The 22,477-nt window shown below is 34.7% G+C and overlaps 1 protein-coding gene across 2 annotated transcripts in view; it reads left to right on the top strand.

Annotated features, from left to right (window-relative positions):
- FUT8 (fucosyltransferase 8) overlaps positions 1 to 22,477 on the top strand; it is a 121,144-nt gene that overhangs the window by 38,361 nt on the left and 60,306 nt on the right. Inside the window, exons 3-4 of one of the 2 annotated variants that reach the window (XM_074584340.1) lie at positions 9,794 to 9,887; positions 20,523 to 20,950. In XM_074584340.1, the coding sequence (XP_074440441.1) occupies positions 20,748 to 20,950 (203 nt within the window). In that variant the 5' untranslated portion in view covers positions 9,794 to 9,887; positions 20,523 to 20,747. The remainder of the gene's footprint in view (positions 1 to 9,793; positions 9,888 to 20,522; positions 20,951 to 22,477) is intronic. The other variant, XM_074584341.1, reaches the window with a different exon arrangement.

The raw sequence follows: 22,477 nt of genomic DNA, 5'->3' as shown, positions 1-22,477 counted from the left end.
GAAGAGTGTAATGCAAGGATTCATCTTAGTCTGCTCAAGGAACTGTGCTGGGTCATGTGTATTTCATCATGAGAATAAACTATCTGGAAAGCAGGATCTCTTGAGTTTTTCTGTATATAATTGGTATAGGAAACTTAAGCATTATGTTTCGTTCTAAATAATCTTGACATAGTGTTTACATTTTAAGTGTAATTTTTTTTTCTCCACTTCTCTAAAAGAAAGTTAGAAATGAGTACATATTGAGATTTGGGAGGAGGTCTTCCTGTGGTCAAGTGATGAATAAAAAACGCTAATCTGAATGGCACTAAATGAACCTCTGCGTGTAACATTTCATGAAGATATGGCTATTTGTGTTACTCAGTACAGTATGTGGAAGCCTTTTTGAATACTACGTGAAAAGACTAAAAAAAGTATTTTATACTCCATAAATATAAAGTTGAATTTGGTAGTAAAGAAGGTTTTGCACCCCATCCTCCCCGACTTTGTTCTGTATTTGGCTGATATTGTTTTATGTGTACCTAAATAACAACCAGCAAATTTTTTAGTTTAGTTCAATTTGTTTTGGTTCATGTTTAACAAATGTCAAAATACTGCTTTAGGTCCATTGCTAGCTCAAGGAAGACTATGATTTTTGGGTGAGTTTTTAGATGGAGTTAAATTCAACTCAGTGTACTAAAGGTATAATTCAAACCAATGGCCTTGAATGTTCCTATTTTCTTGATTATGACCTTAATATGCATTGCTTAAGAAAAAGACCTGTGAAGAACGATTTTTGTCTGGCAGTTGTTGCTGTTTATTGCATATATAATTTCTTTGTGTATTGTAATACAAATATTCTAATAATATCTTTTAAAGCCTGTTCTGGCTTTTGATAGCACAGGAATGTTTTTATACTTATGCGTAACTGAGTTTCTTTAAAAACTTATTATTATTTCGTAATCTGAAACAAATGAAAACATTCTTGTTGTTTGTAGATCTGGTTGGCAATACACCGTGATTTTTGCTAGCATCAGGAATCCCTTTTGCAGTTTTGAAAATGTTAACAGATCTATTAAAAGGAAATCAGGATAGTGTTTTGTTGGTTGTTTTTTTGTTTTTTAATACTGGAGTTGAATTTTTGATCACCCAATGCTATTTTAGACTTCCATCTACTATCTTTGCCATAAAAAGCAAGGTATACTGGTATATTTAAAATGGATATTCCATCACGCGTATGTTTTGAAAAGTTTAACTTCTCATGTATGACTGAAAAAATGAATAAATAAAGATCCCCAAACTTAAGTTTCTTTGGGTTAATGAGAACTGGATCTGAAATCCTTTATTTCTCTCTGGAGCCACCTATGCAAATCACAGTGAGATAAACTCAGTATACATAATTTCTCTTCCACCCTTTGTTGCATAGAGAGGTTTTCGTGGAGAAATCTTATGAAATCTATTAATAAGTATTTAGACCATTTATAAATGATTCCATATAAAAGTACGGAGTACTGTTTTCATATATGTCAATTAAAGAACTTTTTTGTATATATTTATTTCTGTGAAATAACCAGTGACAGTTTGCAATAATAAATTGTATGCCCATCACTCCCTTTTCTCCAAAGGAAAGTAAAAATACCCTGCCAACTACCTGGCATTTGAAAATAAGCTTCTGAAAATCATTAACTAATAAAATTACCCTGGGCTACTACAGTGGTAGAATGTCATGATATTGCATGAATTTTTTCTTACTTGCTTGCTTACATTTCTCTTCACTCTCTTTCCCTCAGTGTTGCTGTCTTTAATATAGATTTGAAATGTATTTAGTAACTACATAACAAAATTCATCTGGCTGTCATTCAGGTGGCTTCTTTTTGGTTTTATTTAAGAAAACTTACATCGGTTTTTGACCTCCTGATGTATGGACACTGATGTCCATCATCACTGTGCTTCTGAAAACTGATGATCATAGTGTGAAGTAGAATATCTTGCCACCAGTTCTGTAACTATTTTAAACTGCCAAAGCATTACACTGACCATAGCAAAAGATTTAACATGCACTTGTGTTTAGCAGATACTGTGGTAGTGAAAGGTAAGATAGCAATGACAAAAGTGATTTTAGTAGTGCCACTCTAGGTAAAAATAAAAAAGCACAGCATTCTCATTTGATCAAGGTGTTATAGTTTAATGAAGGAATTTAACACTTCTTCATTTTGTTCTGAATTTAAAAAGAAGTACTTTTGGGATATTTGAATAGCAGACATTAAGAATTCTTATAATCTTAAACTTATAGTGTTCCTTGAACTTTGAAAACAAGTTGTAATATCTTAATCTATTTTCCCCTCCCCCCTGACAGACTCGAAATGTAAGGCTTTATGGTTACTTAAATTTTAAATGAAGCCTGTGGGTTTTGATGTTCTGGCAATCTCAGTCTTTTACTCTCTGTAACGTGATTAGAAAATAGGCCAGGCACTATTACACCAAGAATGCGGTGTTGGTATTCTGTGTTTTTATCCCCCCTGATAGGTGAGTTTAGTAAGTAGTTTATTTGACATCACTGACACAAATGCACGTAAAGGAAAAATGAATAGTTCTACAAATCGTTGACTGAATACAATTCTGAAAAGATTAGGAATAACTCAGACCAGTTTTGGCAAATGAAAACGTGTGAAATAGTGTAGGTAGTCAGGGGTTCTGTTTTTTTTGTTTCTGATAATTCTTGTGTATTGATTGCAGCTGATACTTTGGGTGTGTATGGATGCTTCTGTGAATGTCAGTTGCAGAATCAGGATCTAAGTTAGGGGTGCAAAGCAGAGGGCAATAAGTCCTTTGAATACGGAAGGACTGAATTATACCAGCAGCAGCATGTGACACACTGTGAGCACAGTTTTATTTATTACTCTCTTTTGAAAAGTGCATTCTGCCCGTGGTTTAAATAGTAAACACACACATGAAATGTTAAGTTAATCTCCATGTAAGAATGATGTTGGTATCATTTACTATCAGATTTATGGGACCACTTCTGTCTCAAAATTGTCTTTCTTCTCATTGCCCCTTGACCTATAAACCCAGAGATGGAGTTGCTTGAGGTTTTTAAAGGTCTGTTCAGTGTACTTTTTTGTCTAAAATCTTCTGTTTTTAGCAAAGGCAACTTCAAAAAACAGTACTTCACTTCTGAACACCTCAGGGTAGATAATCATGTATATGTAATATTTAGGGCATTAGGGAGAAGACCCTGCCCTCCACTTAGCTTCTGCTGCCATTTGTTTTAATTGTAAGTCTGTCATTTTCAAATGGGTGTAGTAGGCTTATTTTATTGTTTTCTTGATTCGTTGTTGCTTTTTCATTTTGTGAATAAATTCAGGAGTAGACGTGTAGGTCCTTTATCCTCCTTCCTTCCTGTGGAGCTGAACTCTAATGCCATCTGGAGTCTCCTTTACCTTTCTAGGTTATTCTGTCCTGAGACTCACTTTGCTGAAACAATTATCCGTCAGACTGGTACTAGATTTATTATCTGCGGCTGGGCCTCAGCCAGACACTAAGGGTTCCTGGAGCGTGTGACTCCTGCAGGAGGCTGCTCAGAACCATGGAGAGCTCTTTCGAATACCAGTGTGGGTAATAATGGGCATCTTTCAATTTTTCTTGGTGTGGTTGCTAAAATTAGGCTGCACTATTTAGAAAAAAAGGAAGTTGAAAGCAAGTGCTAAAAAAACCTACGCTGAAAGTAGGATCAAGAAGATAATATCTGGTATAAAAGCAAGTACATGGAAAAAATGTAACTTGCAAGTTCAAGGAATGGTGAGATACTGCTGGGGGACTACTAAACACAGGAGCAGCTGGCCGTGATATAATCACATCGTTATTACAAAGTGTTCACTACAAAGGAAAATACTGCTTTTCTCCCAAATAGTGAGTCTATGTGCAGTGATTCTATGAATTTAATGGCTTGCTTTGTGGATGGTATTGTAAGCTTGCCTAGGAGACAGTAAGAAAAACACATGACTACAGGTTTTTCCTAATGCTTGAGCTTTTTAAAAAGGATATTTCAAACCCTACATTATGTTCCTTGTTATCAATCTGAAATACTTGAATGGGATTTCACTAGAAGTACATGTGAGAAAATATGCAAATTTAGCTTTTAAGTAATTATTTACAATACAGTATTCATATTTTTTAGTAATTACAGACTTTGTATGAAAACTTAATTGGTCTTATTTTTAGAATGTTTTGTTTATAAAATAAAATATTCTTTGTTAAAAAAAATTCAAGCAACTTTGTTTTGTTTCTGTTGATAAAGTTATATATTCACACACATTATATACACAAACACAAAAAAAACCCCCAGACCATCTTGCATATTAAAGAAAATAGCTCACTAGTTACGGCTGACAGTTTCTAACACTCACCATGGTTTGACAGCAAATGTATGAATTAGTGATAGTTATGTTACAAATAAAAATGGGAATTCTGACTAACAGTGTAATGTTAATACTTGATATAAAAGGGGTTGAACAAAAAGGTAATACTTTCAAAGGTGTTTTAAACTCAGTAAGTTTTAAACTCATCCATCATTTTCCCTTAATAATATGTCACACCAATTTCAGAAGGAAAAGCCATTGGCAGCTTTATGTGAGCTTTCCACTTGCAAGTTTCACAGTCTTGTTTTATGCATAGCCTTACTATTGTGCAAAGTACTTTGAGTTTTTCAGTTCCTTCACTTTCAAATAAAAGAATAAATGTCTTGCACTTCAGCCATGGTGATGGTGAAGTAGGGAGCAATCAAGTTTTGGTGGCATGGAGCTCTATGAAAGCTGCAAATGAGTGTAAATTAGACAGCATGAACCTATATGCTAATACACATTAAGTTGCTTACCGTACTTGAATTAGCTCATTAATTATAGATCAGATGTCCTTATTGTGCTTTTAGTGTGTAAAGTTCAGTGTCCTAAAGTAAATGTTTTTTATCTCTGAAAACAGAATAGTGTACAAAAGAAAATTGGAGTGACAAGGGGGAATTTTTACAGGTTGAGATACATATATTGTGACACAGTGGAATCAAACTTAAGGCAAATACTTCTTTATCATATGGCAATATTAGTATTTACAGTGTTTAATACATTTTTTCTTGTTCTAATAAAAGCACTGCATAAAACACTGTTCAATTTAAATTAGAAAATGGTGACACAAAGCAAGGCTGATTATTTAGATAATGATAACTTCAGACATTCATTCCCTGATGTGGCCCACTCAAAATTGTATTCTGGCATTTCTGTTACTGGGTTGTCAAATCATCCAGTCTCCAAGCTTCCCATGTGTAACACAGAAGGCTTTTAGCTCTGTTCTGTGACTTTTTTTCCCCAGCTTCTGAATACTGTATAGCCTTGACTACGCTTTGAGTTTGCAAAACTCAAAGCACTCCAGTTTTCTTACGGCTGCCAAGCGTCATGCATTTTTGCATAACTATTACAAACTCAGCAGCTCTCTACCTGTTTTTCATCTTGATTTATAAATGTCCAGCTGAGTTGTGAACAGGCTGATGTTAAGTTTCTTGATTATTAGATTTTACATGTTGCTTTGATGCTAGCCAAAAGAAGAAAGATCTTACCTCCGATCTTGCTTCTGATGTTTGCAGCCATTAAGGAATGACATGGGGAAGTGGGTGGAAGAGAAGGTTTAGTGGAGAGCTTCAGCACCAACAAGAATGGAGAGGTCAAATTTCCATAAAGGTTGTCCATCTTTTTTGTCCCATTCTGCTCCTTCCCCAAGGTATCTAGATTATGCTACCAATAAGAAGCTGCACTTCCCCCAAGCAGATGAGGCAGCTGTACCTTGGTCCCAGAAAAGCACTGAAAGAGAAAGCAAAACATTTATGTGTCTGCTTCTGATAAATTTGGATTCTAATGCAAAACTATGGAACAAAGTAATATTTTGCGGGTAGGGAGGAAACATCTCCTTGCTTTGTGAAGTTCTTGGCTGTGGAACCACGTGCAGTATGAAAGATGTTACCTTATTGTTGTGTATTGTAAGCAATGTTAGAAAATTAGCTGTTTTCTTCTTTAACCTCCTAATGAGAAGTTCAGCTTGATTTAAGAGAAATGTCTGATAAAATTTGGAGGGCATTAGCTTCTTTTTAAAATCACGCTTTTTTGTGGCTTTTGGAGAAAGAAAATCAAAAGTTTGGCTGTTGTGGATGAGATTGTCTGAAAAATCATCAAGATCAGTAGACACGTTCAAGTACATTTGAACTAGGCCATGCTAGGGTTCCTTGGGGTCCATTCTTGTAGAGAAGTGATGGCAAATCTGTAGCTTACATGCAGTTTAACTACAACTCACATTTTAGAATCATATCATGTGACCAGTAGTGGGGTCATGCTGGCACAGGGCCTGTTGGTTAATAGAAATCCCCAGCTGCTAGAAGAAGTCATCCAACAGCAGTGAAGTTCAGCGGGATGTTCCAAGTCTTGTTCAGGGAAATTTCTGAGCACTTTATCTTTTTGGAATACGTGCTATACTGTGTGGCTATTGACCATGTTAAGGTTTTGGTATGCAGCTTGATGGGCTGAAAAGATTGGTCTTCTTTATTCTAGAGGTTTACTGATCTCCAGAAGTGTTTCACAGAATTAGGAGTATTAAGTTCTGTACACTAATAAAAAAATAATAAGTTCTAAGTTTTGTTAAGAAAGGGATGGGGCATTTCTGTTCATCAGCTCTCATCTGACTAATGCAGGCAGAAAACCCAATTCTTTTCAACAACTCCATTGAACTACTATGTATTTTTTGTAAGCATTTTTGGTTCTTCCATTTAAAGGGAATGGGCGACTGAGAATCCATTACCTCATTAAATCATCTGTTTCAATGGCTGATTCTTTTAGCTGTTATACACATACATATTTAGGAACTCCTTTCCCCTTCCTCATGAGCTGAATTTATCTAGATTAAACTCCTTTGTTATGCTTTTGTTTGCAAGTGTAAGAAGCAATTCAATGTCAGAAATCCTTTCTTTTTTTAACGTTACGTCCTGCTAAATTCCGTAGTCTGCTCTTTTTACTATATTGCTTCCACAGATTCTCACTCTTCCTGTTTTCTTTTTGAATGAGCAGGAGCTATCAGTAGATTATTAACATATTAACTCCGATTATTAACTCTGGAGGAAGATCATCCTTGTTGTTAGACTGGATGTTTGAACTTTTATTATTCATTCTTGACTATGGCTATATTAGGTTAGGGTTGCATGGGGTCAATACAGTAAGTAAACAAGAATAAATAAACCTGCTTTCTTATATGATTGTCCTGTTCGTTTGCTAAGATAATTTTTATCTTACAAAGATGCTTGGTTAGTTCAGATAAGACAAAGGTAACTTCTTGCTTTTCTGTGCTTCTGGTTAATGTATTATCTTAATAGTTAAAAGGGACTGTAAAACTGAAGACCTTTTTATCCATTGCTTATTAAAATAAGTTCATACATATAATTTCCGTGGAGCATATTGTTTCTGCAATTGAGTCTTTTATCTTTCTAAAAGAAAAATCACCAGTTGCTTTTTGTCTTAAGTGTTTGACAGAGAATCTTGCATCTATTTGACAAGTAAGCAGCTCCTTTCCTTTCAAGGTACAATTCCCTCTTCTGTTTAGAATTGCATCAATTCTAAAAGAATTTAGAAATTACTATATCTTTTTTCAAGCCTTCAAATGTAATATGTTACAAAAATTATAAGCACTTGTATTTATTACTGTATCTAAACCAAAGGAGTGCTTAATATTTTCGGACAATATTTGTTTTTATTGTTGGTGTAAGTCTTTTATCTAGTTTAAAAAAGTTCTTACTTCTGATTAGTTCTTAACTCATGTTAAACTGTTTCAAGGACAGTGTTCTGTGTATACCTTCAACATAAAAAACCACCAAGTGCTGTTGGTATGGATCTTTCTGAACCACTGCCATTGCGATAACTGAACCACTAGGTGTTCATATAGCATAATTTTCAGAATGTTTGGTCTGTGATATTAAAATTACTTAAATTGGGGCGGGTTTTTTGTGGTTTTTTTTCCTAATCTCTGACCAAAAGCCATGTTGTTGAAGTAGAATTAGTAGTAATACTGAACTTTTTTCTTCTCCGAGTTTTGTTTTTCTTTTTTTATAAATGGAAATAAATTTAATAACTACAGGGGCATAGGACCCTGGATTGGCTATAATTTTGATGAGGTTCTGCCTAGGCTTTCTCTTTATAATTTCCTTCTCAAAGGAGACCAAATGTTTTTTTTAATTAAAAAAGTGACAAGTTTTATTAGAATAACAGCATAATTCACATTCTAAGGATTGCAAACTCAGTGGATAGGGAAGACAGAATAAAAGTAATTATTTTTTTAACAACTTTTTCCCTGCCCACATTTTCATTGTGAGTATACTGTTGCTTCTCCTTCGTTACAGTTAATTCAGTGACTTTAAGCTGTGAACTGCACAGTGCCCTCTGATCTGTTGGAATTTTTTCCTCTCATGTAAAGTCAGGCAGCCTATACCCTGCTCCTTGATGCAATTTCTTTGCTTGGGCTGCAAGCTCCTGTACTGCAATTTTCTTGACTGCGATACTGTACAATTTCTTGAACCTCTAGGACCTGAGCATGGTCAGGATATCTCCAAGGAATACTTTCTCTGGGAAGCCCTAACTGACCCATTCATCTTAAGCATTATAATGATTGTGAACCAGGAAACAGAATGCTTCCTGCCCCCTAATACTGTCTGTCAAAAGGAACAGAGCACACTTCTAAAAGGTGTGAAGCTATATACATCTAAAGGTATTACTAGAATTCACAAAAGGCAAGACTTGGCACAATATGTATATTGTCTCTAATAAATACTAAAATGAACAAAGAATGATTTTGTTATGAGAGCTGAATTATGGTTTTAGGTTAAGAAGTTATGAAGAGAGCTTATGTTTTTTGCAGGATAGCAGGAATTTTCTTGAAATTTTGGGAGTTTTATTCTTCTGCTATGGATATCTTTTAAAGGGCTATTAAATTTATTTGTATTTTGTTTTCTCCGGATTTGTGATTTCCTCAGTTGCATTAAGGGATTATTCTAGTATCTTTTAATATTTTGTTTAAAAGAAAACTAATTTTCTTTGCAAGGTTTCCTTGATATGTTTATAATTTTTATAAACCGTAACATACATGAAAGAATATATATGAATACTCTTGTATTCATTTTATAAAAAATAAGGTTAAAAATAAATATTCTATCCTTGGTGTTTTTTCTTTTCAATTTCAAAAGTTTTGACTGGTATTTTGAACAGGGAGTAATGCTTAGAAATGGGGAAACAATTTTTTGACAAAGCTGCTAAATGGCTGATTACTTTAATTGAATATGCATATTTATATCTTGCGCTCAAGATTTATAGCATCTTTCAGCTGCAAATTTGATAGTATCTGTAAATATTAATGAATTCAACCTCAAACATAATTTTGAGGTTGGCAAATATTAACAAGGGAAACTGGGGCCTGATGAGACTGGCTTGTACAAGTTAGTCACTACATCAGTACATACCCTAAAATATTCTTTGATTCAATTATTTGATTGCTAGATCACATTGTGTCTAATCTAAGTATAATGAAAGATGTTAGCTAAAAATATTTTCGTTATGTGATTGATCTTTGTGGAAATCCACAATTAGTTAAATAAGAAGTAGAAAATGCAATATTTTAAGGTGAAGAATTAGCTTCTTTCTCTATGTTATGATACAAGGGCAAATCAAAAGGAAGATGTTCTTACAGAACGTGAAACACACTTGTTTGTGGAAACTAAAGGGATCTTTTTTCTTTTAAACAGTTATTAATTTCACTTGCTGCTGAACTAGTGGAATTATTTGTTAACCTCCAAGCCCTTGATGCAGTTGTGTTTATTTCCTGCTGTCATGGAGAGGGTAAGCTGTTCTTCAGATATGTTTTTTAAGTTATGATATTTACTGCTATTTATGTGAAAGATAATATACTGTCCTGGTTTGAGCAACACAGGACTAATTTCTAATGCTTGGGAAAACCGCACTTTTAGAAGACTCTAGTGTCTGAATTCATGGAAATATTTACTTTATAGTTATTTAGGCTACGTGAGATTCAAGTTCTCAGTGTTTTCAAGCCTTGCGAGGTACAGGGATGAGGAGCAGCGAGACCTCGGCACTTGTCTTAAGCTGGCCACCGGGATTATTTCATACCATGAAATTCACATTCAATATAAATTAGGAAGTTTGCTGCGTAGTTCTCTCTATCCCTTGATGGCGGCAGTCCAGAGAACTTCTTGCCTGGTGCCAGACCCCTGAGCCCTTCCCTTCCTCCTGAAGCTGTAGCACTCGCAGTGTCTGACATTTGCTGTCCACTGCTGGGAGAGCACAGCTTCCTATTGATATAACTGGCCGAGCATAATTCTTGTATATTTAATATTGGTATCAGTATCAATACTAGTTCTTTAGTATTATTGTTAATTATTTAGTCTTATCCTATTAAACCTAGTTATATTTCATGTTTCCTTGCTTTGCGCAATTCCCCTTCCTGGGTGGGGAGGGGTCATCAGGTGACAGAATAATTGTCTAAATGACAATAAATTGTTATGGGTTTCTCAAACCGTAACATATACATTATACATTTACATGTTGTGCACTTTAGAAATTATTATTTTTTTTTTCATACAAAGAGCTGTAAAAAATGCTGATTAAATTAAATTCCTGTGGAGTTCTGTTATTTCATGGAATCACAGAATAGCTGACTTTGGAAAGTATCTCTGGAGATCTCCTAGTCCAACTCTGCTGCTTAAAGTAGGGTCAAATGGAGCAGGTTGCTCAGATCTGCGTCCATTCTCCAAGGATGGAGGCTTCACTAACCTGCCCAGCCTGTTCCAGTGTTTGACCACCCTCACACTAAAAAGTATATTGTTAGGCTTAAACAGAATCTTGTGTTTCAGTTTGTACAAATAAAATGGAATGGAATGGAATGGAAAGGAATGGAATGAAATGGAATAGAATATTTCAGTTGGAAGGGATCTATGATGATCATCTAGTCTAACTGCCTGACCAATTCAGGGCTGACCAAAAGTTAAAGCATGGTTTTAAGGGCATTGTCCAAATGCCTCTTCAACACTGACAGGCTCGGGGCATTGACCACTTTTCTAGGAAGCCTGTTCCAGTGTTTGACCATCTTTTCAGTAAAGAAATGCTTCCTAATGTCCAGTCTGTACCTCCCCTGACACAGCCTTTAACCATTCCCATGTATCCTATTACTGAATACAGGGAGAAGAGCTCAGCACCTCCCTCTCCATTTCTTCTCCTCCGGGAGCTGTAGAAATCAGTAAGGTCACCCCTCAACCTCCTTTTCTCCAAACTAGACAAGCCCAAAGTCCACAGCCTCACAGGACATTCCTTCCAGTCCTTTCACCAGCTTTGTTGCCCCTCTCTGGATGCATTCGAGGACCTTCACATCCTTCTTAAATTGTGGGGCCCAGAACTGCACAAGTTCTCAAGGTGAGGCCACACCAATGCTGGATACAGTAGGATAATCTACTGGTAATTTACCTTCTTTGTAAGCTATGTAAGTCTGAAAAGTCATCAAGCTCTAACATTCAGTAGCAGAATCTCTCTAACCAAATTTCAGGAAGGATAAAACACATTGCATGTTTCTCCTAAGCTTGTTCTTGTTGGTTATGATTTTGTTTTCTAACCAAATGAAATGAGTGGGCCTGTAGCTTTCACATGGTTAAGGAAGTCTCTCAGTACCATCTCTTCCTGTCAAGGAGTTTTCTGTGGTGAAGATCCACAATTACAATATTTGAATGCTTCAGTATTGAATAAATCTCTACTTGCAATGATATTGAAAAACATGGTGAATTCCATTAGGAAAATGCTTAATTTTAGAATAATCTGCTGATTATGTCAGATGAGCAGATCATATTTATTTATGTAAAATTATAAGGAAGTATATGAAGAGAAGGTCACCCAAATTGCTCAGAGCAAGCCATACAGATATAAAATTAGGCTTTTACAGAAACAGTAGTAAAGATGAAGGTGTGGCTGTAGGAATAAATAGTAAGCAAGTCTCGTTATTATGTTTCCTTATGTCCTGTGACAGATGTGAACAGAAGTTAAGAAGAAAAGAGAAGTAAATTACACAATAATGAAGTATACATATGGAATACTACAAAATTTATGTCCTTGTTCCAGAGAAAGCAGGGGATGGATAGTGTTTATGGATAGAAAAATAAAATCATATAACTGAAACAGTGAATTTGAATGGAAAACTAAAGGAATTTAATTTTGGATACTTTTAGAATACAAACATGAAAACGTGTTCTGTGGATGGGTTTCTGTTCTCTGAATGAAGAAAATAAGATATATTATTTATATTAATAGAGGTAATTGAAAAGTTATAGGTGAATGAAATGCTTTCTAAATTGTTTCCAGTCAATATTCTAAAAAGTTTGGAACTAAATTGGATAAAGTCTCTTGTGATTAGTATAGATGAATGCTAGAATTAGAAATAATTATGAGCCCTGGCTTGATCGCAGTAGTATGCAAAGAATGGGAACAAATTTTGAAAGAAATGACAACAGAGTAGCTGGATGAAAATGGAAAATGGGATAAATGCAACACAGGTTTGCCAAAGATTGTTTAATCTGGACTATTCTAGGTTTACTTATTAATTCTTCCAATGAGGGAAAGTAAATTTCCTAATGAAACAGTTTGTGGGAAACTCTGTATCTGCACTTCCTTTCAGCATTTGCTTGGCACATAGAAAATTATATAATGAACTAGAGAAAATGTGAATGAAAAGCAGAATCATTCATTGGAAAAAGAAGTATCTGAAGGGGTGAAGTGACAGTGACTTGTCCTGCAAGGAAGAGTATTAGACTGGAGGAGAGACACATTAGTGCAGTGGATTACATCTGTTACTTATGTTTTCAGTAGTGACAATATCACTATAGATTATAGATTATAATGAAATTTAGGTCACAAAGTAGAGGAGCATTATGATGAGGGTCAGAAAAATGTGCAAGAATTTTTTACTTGGGATACTTGATTGATAGAATGGGATTAAGTACAATAAGTTAAAAGGACTAAAAATAAGAATTTCTATATATAAGATGGGAGCTTATCAATTTGAAGACATATAGATGCAAAAAGATTTGCAGGTATTAGGTCCTTGCAAAATGGGTGCTGACTGCCAGAGTAATGTGTCCATGAAAAAGACAAATCCAGTCCTAGGATATATCACAGAAAGCAGGTCCAAGAGAGAAAAGCAAGTATTTGTTTCATACAGTACACTGGGACCATCTTGTTGTGTCCTATATACAATTCTGATTCCTGATGTTCTGAAGAGACTTAACTGGAATGGGAGCTGGTGCAGGATGTGGAGAATTTGTAAGCCTCTTGCACTGAAGTGCTTGTAAACTAGTGCATCATACTCGCAATAGCGTATAAGTCTGACAAGCGATATGGCTGCTTTCTGTAGATACAGCACTGTGTACGGAATAGGGCAGTAACTGAGCTCTCTAAACCGAGTTTATACTACTGTGAGAAAACAAAAGTATAAATTAACAAAATATAAACTTAGTTTGGAAATTAAAGAAGGCTTTTAAGCATTGGAAGAACGAGTTTTTAAACAGCCTTCCAATAATGGGGAAAGGAAATCCATTTTTTTTAGGTGTAACATGAAAAGGTTTCTATGACATGGTCACCTGAAGTATTAGGGCGTAGGATTTGACTGAAGAAATCTTATCTATATGACCGAGTTCAGATTATGAAGACAGTATTTCATTAATCAAATAATATATAAGCCTTTGTAAAGGATGCATTGCAGACCCCATGAATAGTATTTGCAACATTTGCATACTTGTATCAAGCGCTGCAGAGTCATTTAAGTGTTGTTTTTGTCATTTTATCCTTAGTTTTATTTTAATATCCTAAAAGAATTATTTCTTTAGGCTCTAATCCTTTGTCAAAGGCTGTGCTACTGCATCATTGTAACATAGGAACTAGAATCAGAAAGTCGGTTGGTTTTGGGGTTTTTTAAAATTTTATTTTTATTAGAGCAGAGCAGGTTAACATTACTTAGAGTAGCATGCTTTCCTAAGATAATTTTTGTTAGTGAAATCTTAAAAATACTAACTTATTTAAATTTACTTTACTTTTAAGAGAAACTAACAATGTGAAGATTCAATCTAAGTTGCATGTACAGTGTAACAGGCTTTTTAAGTGTTTCACATTTAGTGATAAGTCATTGTGATAACCCGTAACAGTGGAGTGAATTTCATGTTTCATACTGTGAAAAAAGAATTGTAGATAATGTAGATGCCATTAAATATAATGCTGCGTATATTAGCTATAGTGATGAGTTTTGCTTCGTGAGCATTTTTTTTAATTTTCAACATACATAGGTACACTTTTTAGAGTGAATCTGGGTCAGTAGGTGGTTGAGCCAAAAGTAGACTTGCTTAGCTTGCTTTGAACTGGATCTAAAATAACTTGAAACTGTAAATTGCCAAGAAAAAGCATAATGCTATTCTGGGGCCATAATTCTGCATGACAAGCAAAAATACACGAGGAGAAGATCTCCACTCCATTGCTGAATTTGTTATTGAAAGCATGTTGGAAATAGCAAGTTAACAAGGACCTTAAATTTAAGTCATGGAAGGTGTCCTTTCATTTGAAATTATGGTATTGGGCTATTCAAGTTTCTAATCTGTAAGTACGTACCTTTTAAAGCTTTAAAATAACCAGAAGGCATTACGGGGGCAAGATGAGCAAAGATAGCATATGTTTATTTTTTCATTGATTAATCTTTTTTGCTATAGCAAAATAACTTTGACATGGATGCACATTATTTCTCCTGATGATGTTGGAGCTACACTTCCGTCTTTTTTTTAATTATCATTTTAATTAGGTTAGTGTTCTCTTTACTGTTTCCTTTAGTCATTTTGTATGTGCTACATCACATTGCATTGAAGCAGTGGTTTTTAACTGAACCTTCCCTGTTAATTTAACAACAAAACATTTTTATATGCTTACAATCAATTGTAGCTTCATGTGTAGTATGCACAATTTGGTTTCCTGATTAAGGCATTGAAGCAGACCCTTATTTTTATGTAAATATTCTGCCTTCTCTTTAATGGAGTCTAAATGAATTTGTGACACTAACCACATTTTCTGCGCTATGCATTTAGCAGTAAATAAATTTTAATTTTACTTCCTTTCTCACAATACTATTTTCCATTCAACTGATGCATTAAGGATTGTATATTCCTAATTATTTATAATAGCAAGTACTTAGCAGAACTTTTTTTCTTCACTAAATAATACTGCATATTTTGTATTGATGTTTTATAATAGAGCTACAGGATTAAATTAAACCTGAGAAATAGCTTACTGTAGGTGATACTTTACTTTCAACTTAGCATTTGCTTTTAATGTTACTTTGTTCTTATTCAACAAAACTTTTTCCTGATAGTGGTTTGATTTCCTTAGTACCTGAAACAGGAGTTTGAAATAACAAATTGTTTTATAAGGAGTGACAGAAAACTCCTACATTTAATACAAAAAGCTTCAATGATAGTTGCCACCAGTATCTTATTTGTTTCTCATTATTTTGAGAAGATTTCATAGCTGTTTGTAGCCTTTTCATCTTCAGTCTCCTATGGAATCAGGATACCCTTTGCATTCATACGTGGAAGATTTTCCACTGTTTACGTAAGTCCACACTGCTTTATTTCACAACAGTTAAAAACTGTGTCTTTCGAGCCTACATTCAAGAATCACTGAAGGTTACCACTTTGTGGTATCTCCATTCTTCTTTTGCCACTATACTGTTGTATGCTGCTGCCTCTACTGACCTTCGACTTTCAGTCCATGCCTAGCACCTGTATCAGTGCTGTGACTGGGATTTCTGTGGATGGTAGCTGGGTTCTGATGAATGGGAGGTGATTTCCCTCTTAACTGCATGTAGTGAAATTTAAAAAGAAAATTAGCTTGAAAGATTGCTATAGAGATAATTCCAAGAGCTGTTGGGGAGAATAGAGGAGTCCATTCTTTTTCACTCCTAACATCCAGGGTAAGCCCTTTCAAAGAGACAGAAGAGATATCTTATTGTATTGTATTGGAAGGTGATGCTAAAAGAAAGTAGTCAACCATTCTTGGTGTCCCCTAGAAGGGAGACAAGAACTAATCTAAAATTGTAGGGAAGAAAATGCAAATTAGCCAATTGTCAATAGACTATGTTTTGATGTGCTTACCCACTGGAAAATGCAAGGGACTCTTTACTGGTAAATCCACTCAAATGTGAGGCAAGAAATCACAGTAAATCTCAGGGGATAACTAGTAAATTAAAATAAATGTCTTCCTCTGGTAAAAAAAATGTAACATAGTATTCTTAGATAAAGGATCTTCACTGTATAATAGCATAATTTAATAATAACACTAATCATTATTATTTAGATATTTTCCCATTTCCTGCTTAATAAAATATATTTATTGGTACTGCTCTCCCATACCTCTTAAGTTTGGTGGGCTCTTATTTTGATATTCAGTATCAGACGGTGTTAATGACCATGTATGTTATGATTCACCTCAGGTTTGAATTACTGGATTTGTGGGCTGCTGATGATTTTTTCTCTAACTTCAGGCTCATACTTTCCATCTTGGTAGTCCTGAGCTTAGTTTACAGTATGGAAACTCATGAACAGCTATATAAAATTAAATAAGGATAAATATTGACATTACATCTTGGCTTCCTGTCAGGCAGATATCTGTGTTATACGTCTGCATGTGGAGGTCTTTCAGAAACCTGACAGAAACTGTAGAAATAGAACAGTTTTAAAAATGTGGTCATATTTCCTTTTTGTTCCCCTATTTATTTTTATATTTCTGCTAGTCTTTTATTTATTATAATTTAATTTATATAAAGATCTTGTACGGACTTTGAAATACTGAAATACTTCGACATTTTGCATTCCCAGAAGAGTATGAAATAGAAGAAAAAAATATAAAAGACACATTACAGTGCAAAGCCAATAGCTAAGAGTAGTTAGAACTCATATATAATTAGATACACCACTTTTTGAGATGCAGGCTGACTGTTTAATGTTAGTTCAGAATGTTCTTCCTGTTTGTTCAGATAGTTTGTAGTTCAGTTGTTCAGATCTTCATTTTATATTTAACTGTACTGTGACCTAACTTATAAAAAGAAAAATGACATCATCAGAGATTCATAAGAATCAAATAAAACATGCTATCTTTTGCATTATTTTCTAAAACATTTAAGAGTATTTTCAGAACTGCTTGTTCTTTAAAATATTAAGTCTATTAATTGTTTTAGACGTAATTTTATTTATTTTCAGGAAGTAAAAACAGGTTTACTATTAAAGGAAGTTAACTTTAAAGTGTCGGTACTTTAAAATCATTTGCATAAAGCAATGTGAAGGTGCTACAAGAACAATGTACTTGAAAATAATTACTATACACCATTAATTGCTTGAGATGTACAATGATGTAAATAAAAATGGAATTATTTTCCCCCCATATACACTTGAAATTTTTATAAGCTCTTGAGAGCCAAAAGTACTTGACCAATTTTATCCTCAGAACCACAGGCAAGTACTTGATGAAGCTATCATTCCATTTTCTTCCACAGAACGATTGCCTGATATTTCTCCTGTCTGAGTTGCTATTTATCCTGTTAAACCAAATACTCAAGAAGTTACTGTTTTATTAACAATGAGTTCTAAAATTTGTTTTTTTAAAGTAAATGTAGGATAGTTAGCCCTTTTAAAATTTGGTCTTTCTGTGTTTTGTAACACAAACCCTTTAATAACATTTAAAACATTATTTGTTTAACATTTTAAATATTCTTGTAAAAATATTCACACCATATCAAATCAAAGATTTATCTAGCCTCATGTATCTCCAAGACTGGCTTGTAGTGGATGTCTAGGGAAAACTGCATATTCTGGTGATACTACCCTGGTATATTCTCCGATTTCCAACAATGTGTGATTTGGGATTCTGAGAGTATTACATGGTATCTTTGTGGGTAGCCGTCGATGAATTTTAATCTTCCTTGAAATGGTCTAATGGCCTTTGAATTGTAAACTTTTAACACCTACAGTGTTTGATCAAAATGAGTTTAATGCTGGAATTGCACATTTTGAGAAATACCTTATTTGTTTTAAATCTATTCAAACCAGAAAGTTTTACTCATTATCCCCTTGTACTAGAAGTAACAACAAACAACTATAGTTTGTTTACTTTCTTATACTGTTAATGATTTTTATAATTTGCCATGTTGATTCCTGAGTTTTCCGTTCTGCTACTCTGTTTAGCCACTCATAGCATTGAACAAGGTAGCTTTTCTCTTAAGTAGTACTTTTATGATGTCTGTAGCATCTGTTTGTTCTCATCACAATTCCCAGCATTAAATTTACCCAATCAGTAGAAGAATATTTGAAGGCTCCTATTGTTTTTTCTTTCCTCTGCCTTCACAGACTTTGTGATTTCACTTAGTGTGTTAGAACCACAGTCAACCATTTTCTGGGTGATTGGTAGTGTAGATGTAAGAATACACTTTCCCACTTAAACCTTGAATGTCAGTCCATCGGGGCTTTGTATTAATCATTCCTGCAAGTAACTCGGCTTGCTTCACTTATAGCAACAATCCTCCGTGGGTTGGGCATGGCCTATTCTATTTCATATAACGTGGGTTCTTTTAACTGGTGTTGTGATCTGTAAAGATGAAAAAAACACTGTCTTCCTGAAGGCAGTCCCACGCTTTTGCCAAGCTAAAGCAAAATCTATATAAAGCTTTCCTGGAGATCTGTAGAAAATGACATGCTCCTAGTGTGGGATTTTGACATTACTTTCAAAGAAAACTGATCTGTTTATAACTCACCTTGTCACAGATACATTAGATGGAAAAGCCTGAGAGGTACTACAGATGTTTTCCATTTCATTAGTAATATCCAATTTTCAAATAGTTTATCTTCTGTACCATCTTACTGGTCTTAAGTGGAATTTTCCTGCCTCTTTCAAAATTATACAAACAAAAAAAAACCCTTCTGCAAGAAAACTAGAGAAATTTTTCAGCATTTTTAATACTACATTAGGATTTTTGTGTCTGGCAGGCAGATTTCTGTGCTGCAGGCAAATCTCCATGACTGGGTGAGTTTGGAAGTTATTGCAGGTTGGGAAATCTTTTCTCTAAACTTGAAATGAATTGGAACAGAATGAAAAAACTAAATGAAATGAAAAAAGAAGTTAAGGTGAAAGAAGGATTAAACAGAGAAGAATAATTTGGGAGAAGGTGGGTATGGATAGCATCTCAGAGAAATATGGTAGATTTACAGATTTCAGAATTGGAAATATAGGTTATTTTGTAAATTGAGTATAAACAGTATATATATGCCTTTTACAAAAGGTAGAAATGTTATATTGCAGAGAAGGAGGTGAGAAGTACTTGTTATTTTGGACGTGCTGATCAGTTAAATATCAAAATCTGTTCTGTATAGAATGAGGAGATTCTTGCACTCATTGAATGATGTTTTGCCAAGTAGAAAATGAGTTGAGATGATTTTTTTAAATGGTGCCGTGGTTTTAGATGAGAAAAGGTATTACCTTTAAAGCATTTTTTTGCATTTTTATAGTTTTAATAATAACACTTGTTGAAATGGGTTTGATAGTTTTAAAGCAGAAGAAAAATGTTTCTAAAAATTAGCTTTCTAAAGTCATGCCCGGTTTTCAAATGTGTGAGTATAGCAGTGCCACCTAGGTTCTACTTGAAATCCCCCTCTCTTCTACCTCTTTCAATGTTCAGTGTCCTTACCTGTTTTAGCAAGTACAGTGGAAGGGTAAAGAAGGAAGTTGTGCTGTCTTGCAATTTTAAGCAAGAAATAAAATTTTGGGTTTAATTTTAGATGGGCATTTCAGAGGCCACTATAAATTTAAGAGTAAGGTATACAATGGATTGTTTGTTTAGAAGTTATTGCTTACACTCTTTTCAGTGCTTGCAAGTTGCTTAATTACAGCTGCTGCTAGGCCAATCTACTTGCAAATAGTAGAATGTATCGTAAGAATGGCTATAACTCTTCTGTTACAGGGTGGGAGTCATAATAAAAATGGAGAAGAGAGTTCATAAAAGAGAAAAAAAGAGAAGATGCATTTGTAATTGAATAAAAGCTCGTTGTTGATAGTAAAGGAGACTATTAAGTTTACCACAGAGTGATTTTTGAACTATTTTAATGTGTGAAACAACATGCAAATTGGTAAACATTTCTCATACAAAAAGTAGCATTTCTTCTGGCCATTTCAAACCCAGAATTATTTGCATATTCTTTATGTGTTTCATTATTGAACTAAGCATATTTTTTGTGGAAAGATAAAAGCTTTTTTCTTTTTCTCCTTAACAGAAAGTGCGAACATTTTTTATCTTCATTCCTGAATGTTAGTGACAATACATTTAGCTTAATTGCCATCCGATATATTTTTATGTATCAGAATTATAATTTCAGATTTTTTTTATTCTTTTCGCAGAATATGAGTGAAGAATGATGCTATATTAATGCTTTCTATGTACAGCACCATAAGGATTTTCTCTAAGGAGTTGCAGTAAGATAAACACTGAGAATAATTTTTCTCTGGTACAATGTGGTGAAGAAGAGGAACTTCGAAATTGTCCACTTTTGTACAGGCGAAGGACTTAAAATGTTTGTTATTTTGTGAGCAGAAGCAGTTCTGGAGTGAATTGAACTTCTGAAAATGCGGCCATGGACTGGTTCCTGGCGTTGGATTATGCTCATCCTCTTTGCTTGGGGAACTTTACTCTTTTATATTGGTGGACACCTGGTACGAGACAGTGAGCACCCAGATCACTCTAGTCGCGAGTTATCCAAGATACTTGCTAAACTTGAACGTTTAAAGCAGCAAAATGAAGACTTGAGGCGGATGGCAGAATCTCTCAGGTAGGATCTAAAAGTAATTAAAACTTTTCAGAAAACAGTTGAAATCTGAAATATCAGAAATTAAATTGAAAGCGTTGTTTGTGTGTTTTTTGGTAAAATCATGTTTAACATTTAAAAGTATAGATAAGTGTTTTAATCAGTGCTATAACTAACTGAAAATGTATTAAACAAATAATGTACATTTAGTTTTGGTCTAATATAGTCATTATTTAACAGTTGTTATTTAATGGTGTCCAAGTGCTACTGTCACAATAAAAGAATTCTGTAGGTGATGAACTCCTCAATGCCAACTTCAAACAAATGCAATTACTATGACATTCGAGCCAATTAGAACAGCTAATGACTTTTCTACGCTTCTGCATGCAGTAACTGGGAGAGCTCGTTTTAAAAGTGCTGAAAACATTTGTACTTGTTGAAGATAAACGTGGACTCCCTGAAGATGAGCTGCAGTAGACTGCTGCATTATATGAATTCTTTTAGCTAAGTTTTTTTTCCTTGCCTTCCTGCTAAACTTGTAGCAGTACTTGTAAAATAGTAGGATCATCTCCCTTTTTATAGTTATTTGTTACATTATAGATGGGTATAATTGCAATTTAAAGTGGGTTTATTTCACCTTTTCAGACAGACAGCTTTTAATGTAGTATCTTCTTTCCCAAGAACTTGCAAGGGAGAGCTTCTTAGGCAGGATGTGTGCCAGAGTCAGATTGGATCTAAGTATGTGGATGTCACCACACACAACCTAAAAGTCCTGATGGATTGTGGGGACAAGTTCAGAGGCTTCATATGTTGTAGGAAGCTAGAGAAGAGCAAAGCTCAATTCAAGATTTTACAGAATGGGAGAGTGATGTTTATTTTTTAAATCTCTCCCGTGATCTGAATTCACTGTCTCTCTCACAACCACATACTCACAAGCATCAGGACATGCGTGTAGCAGTGGTCTTGCAAGGATCACCTGTGTAGAACACGGAGAGAAAGAGGCATTGGCAGTTGAGTCTTCATCATGTCTCTTGGGTGGTTCTTGCTTGGTAATGAGAAACTGATTTTGGACTTGCTCCCTTTAGGAGCAGATGCCATTTTGGATCTTACACCTTGCTATTTGGCTTCATAAAACACGCAAAAGTTAATGAATTGCACAAATCTCTTTGTTTTCCTTACTAGCGTGTTTTATGGTTCTAGTCCTTTTCTTGTATCTTTAAGTCAGTTTGTTTCTCCGCTTGATTTGAATGAATTCACGCATATGGACTCTGTAGCAGTGAAACAAATACCTTTCCTCGTAACCCTGTTCTGATGTTTCTTCTGGTGCATTCTCACTTTCGTGCATCGCCAAGGCTATTTGATCTGGTCAGCTGAGTAGACTTTCCTGCCTTACTCAATTTTCTTTTCACTGCACTCTGTTCCTGGTTTCTGGAATGCACTGTAGGTATGGTTGCATGCTGATGAGGCTTCTTAGCTTAGAAAAACAAATGGCTTAGTTCTGAACGTGTCAGCCGTGAAGAAGTACCTTAGCATTCATGTGGAGCTGCACAG

This window comes from Larus michahellis, chromosome 4 (assembly GCF_964199755.1).
Source record: "Larus michahellis chromosome 4, bLarMic1.1, whole genome shotgun sequence".
Taxonomy (NCBI): domain Eukaryota; kingdom Metazoa; phylum Chordata; class Aves; order Charadriiformes; family Laridae; genus Larus; species Larus michahellis.
This window is presented reverse-complemented; position numbering and strand designations above follow the sequence as displayed.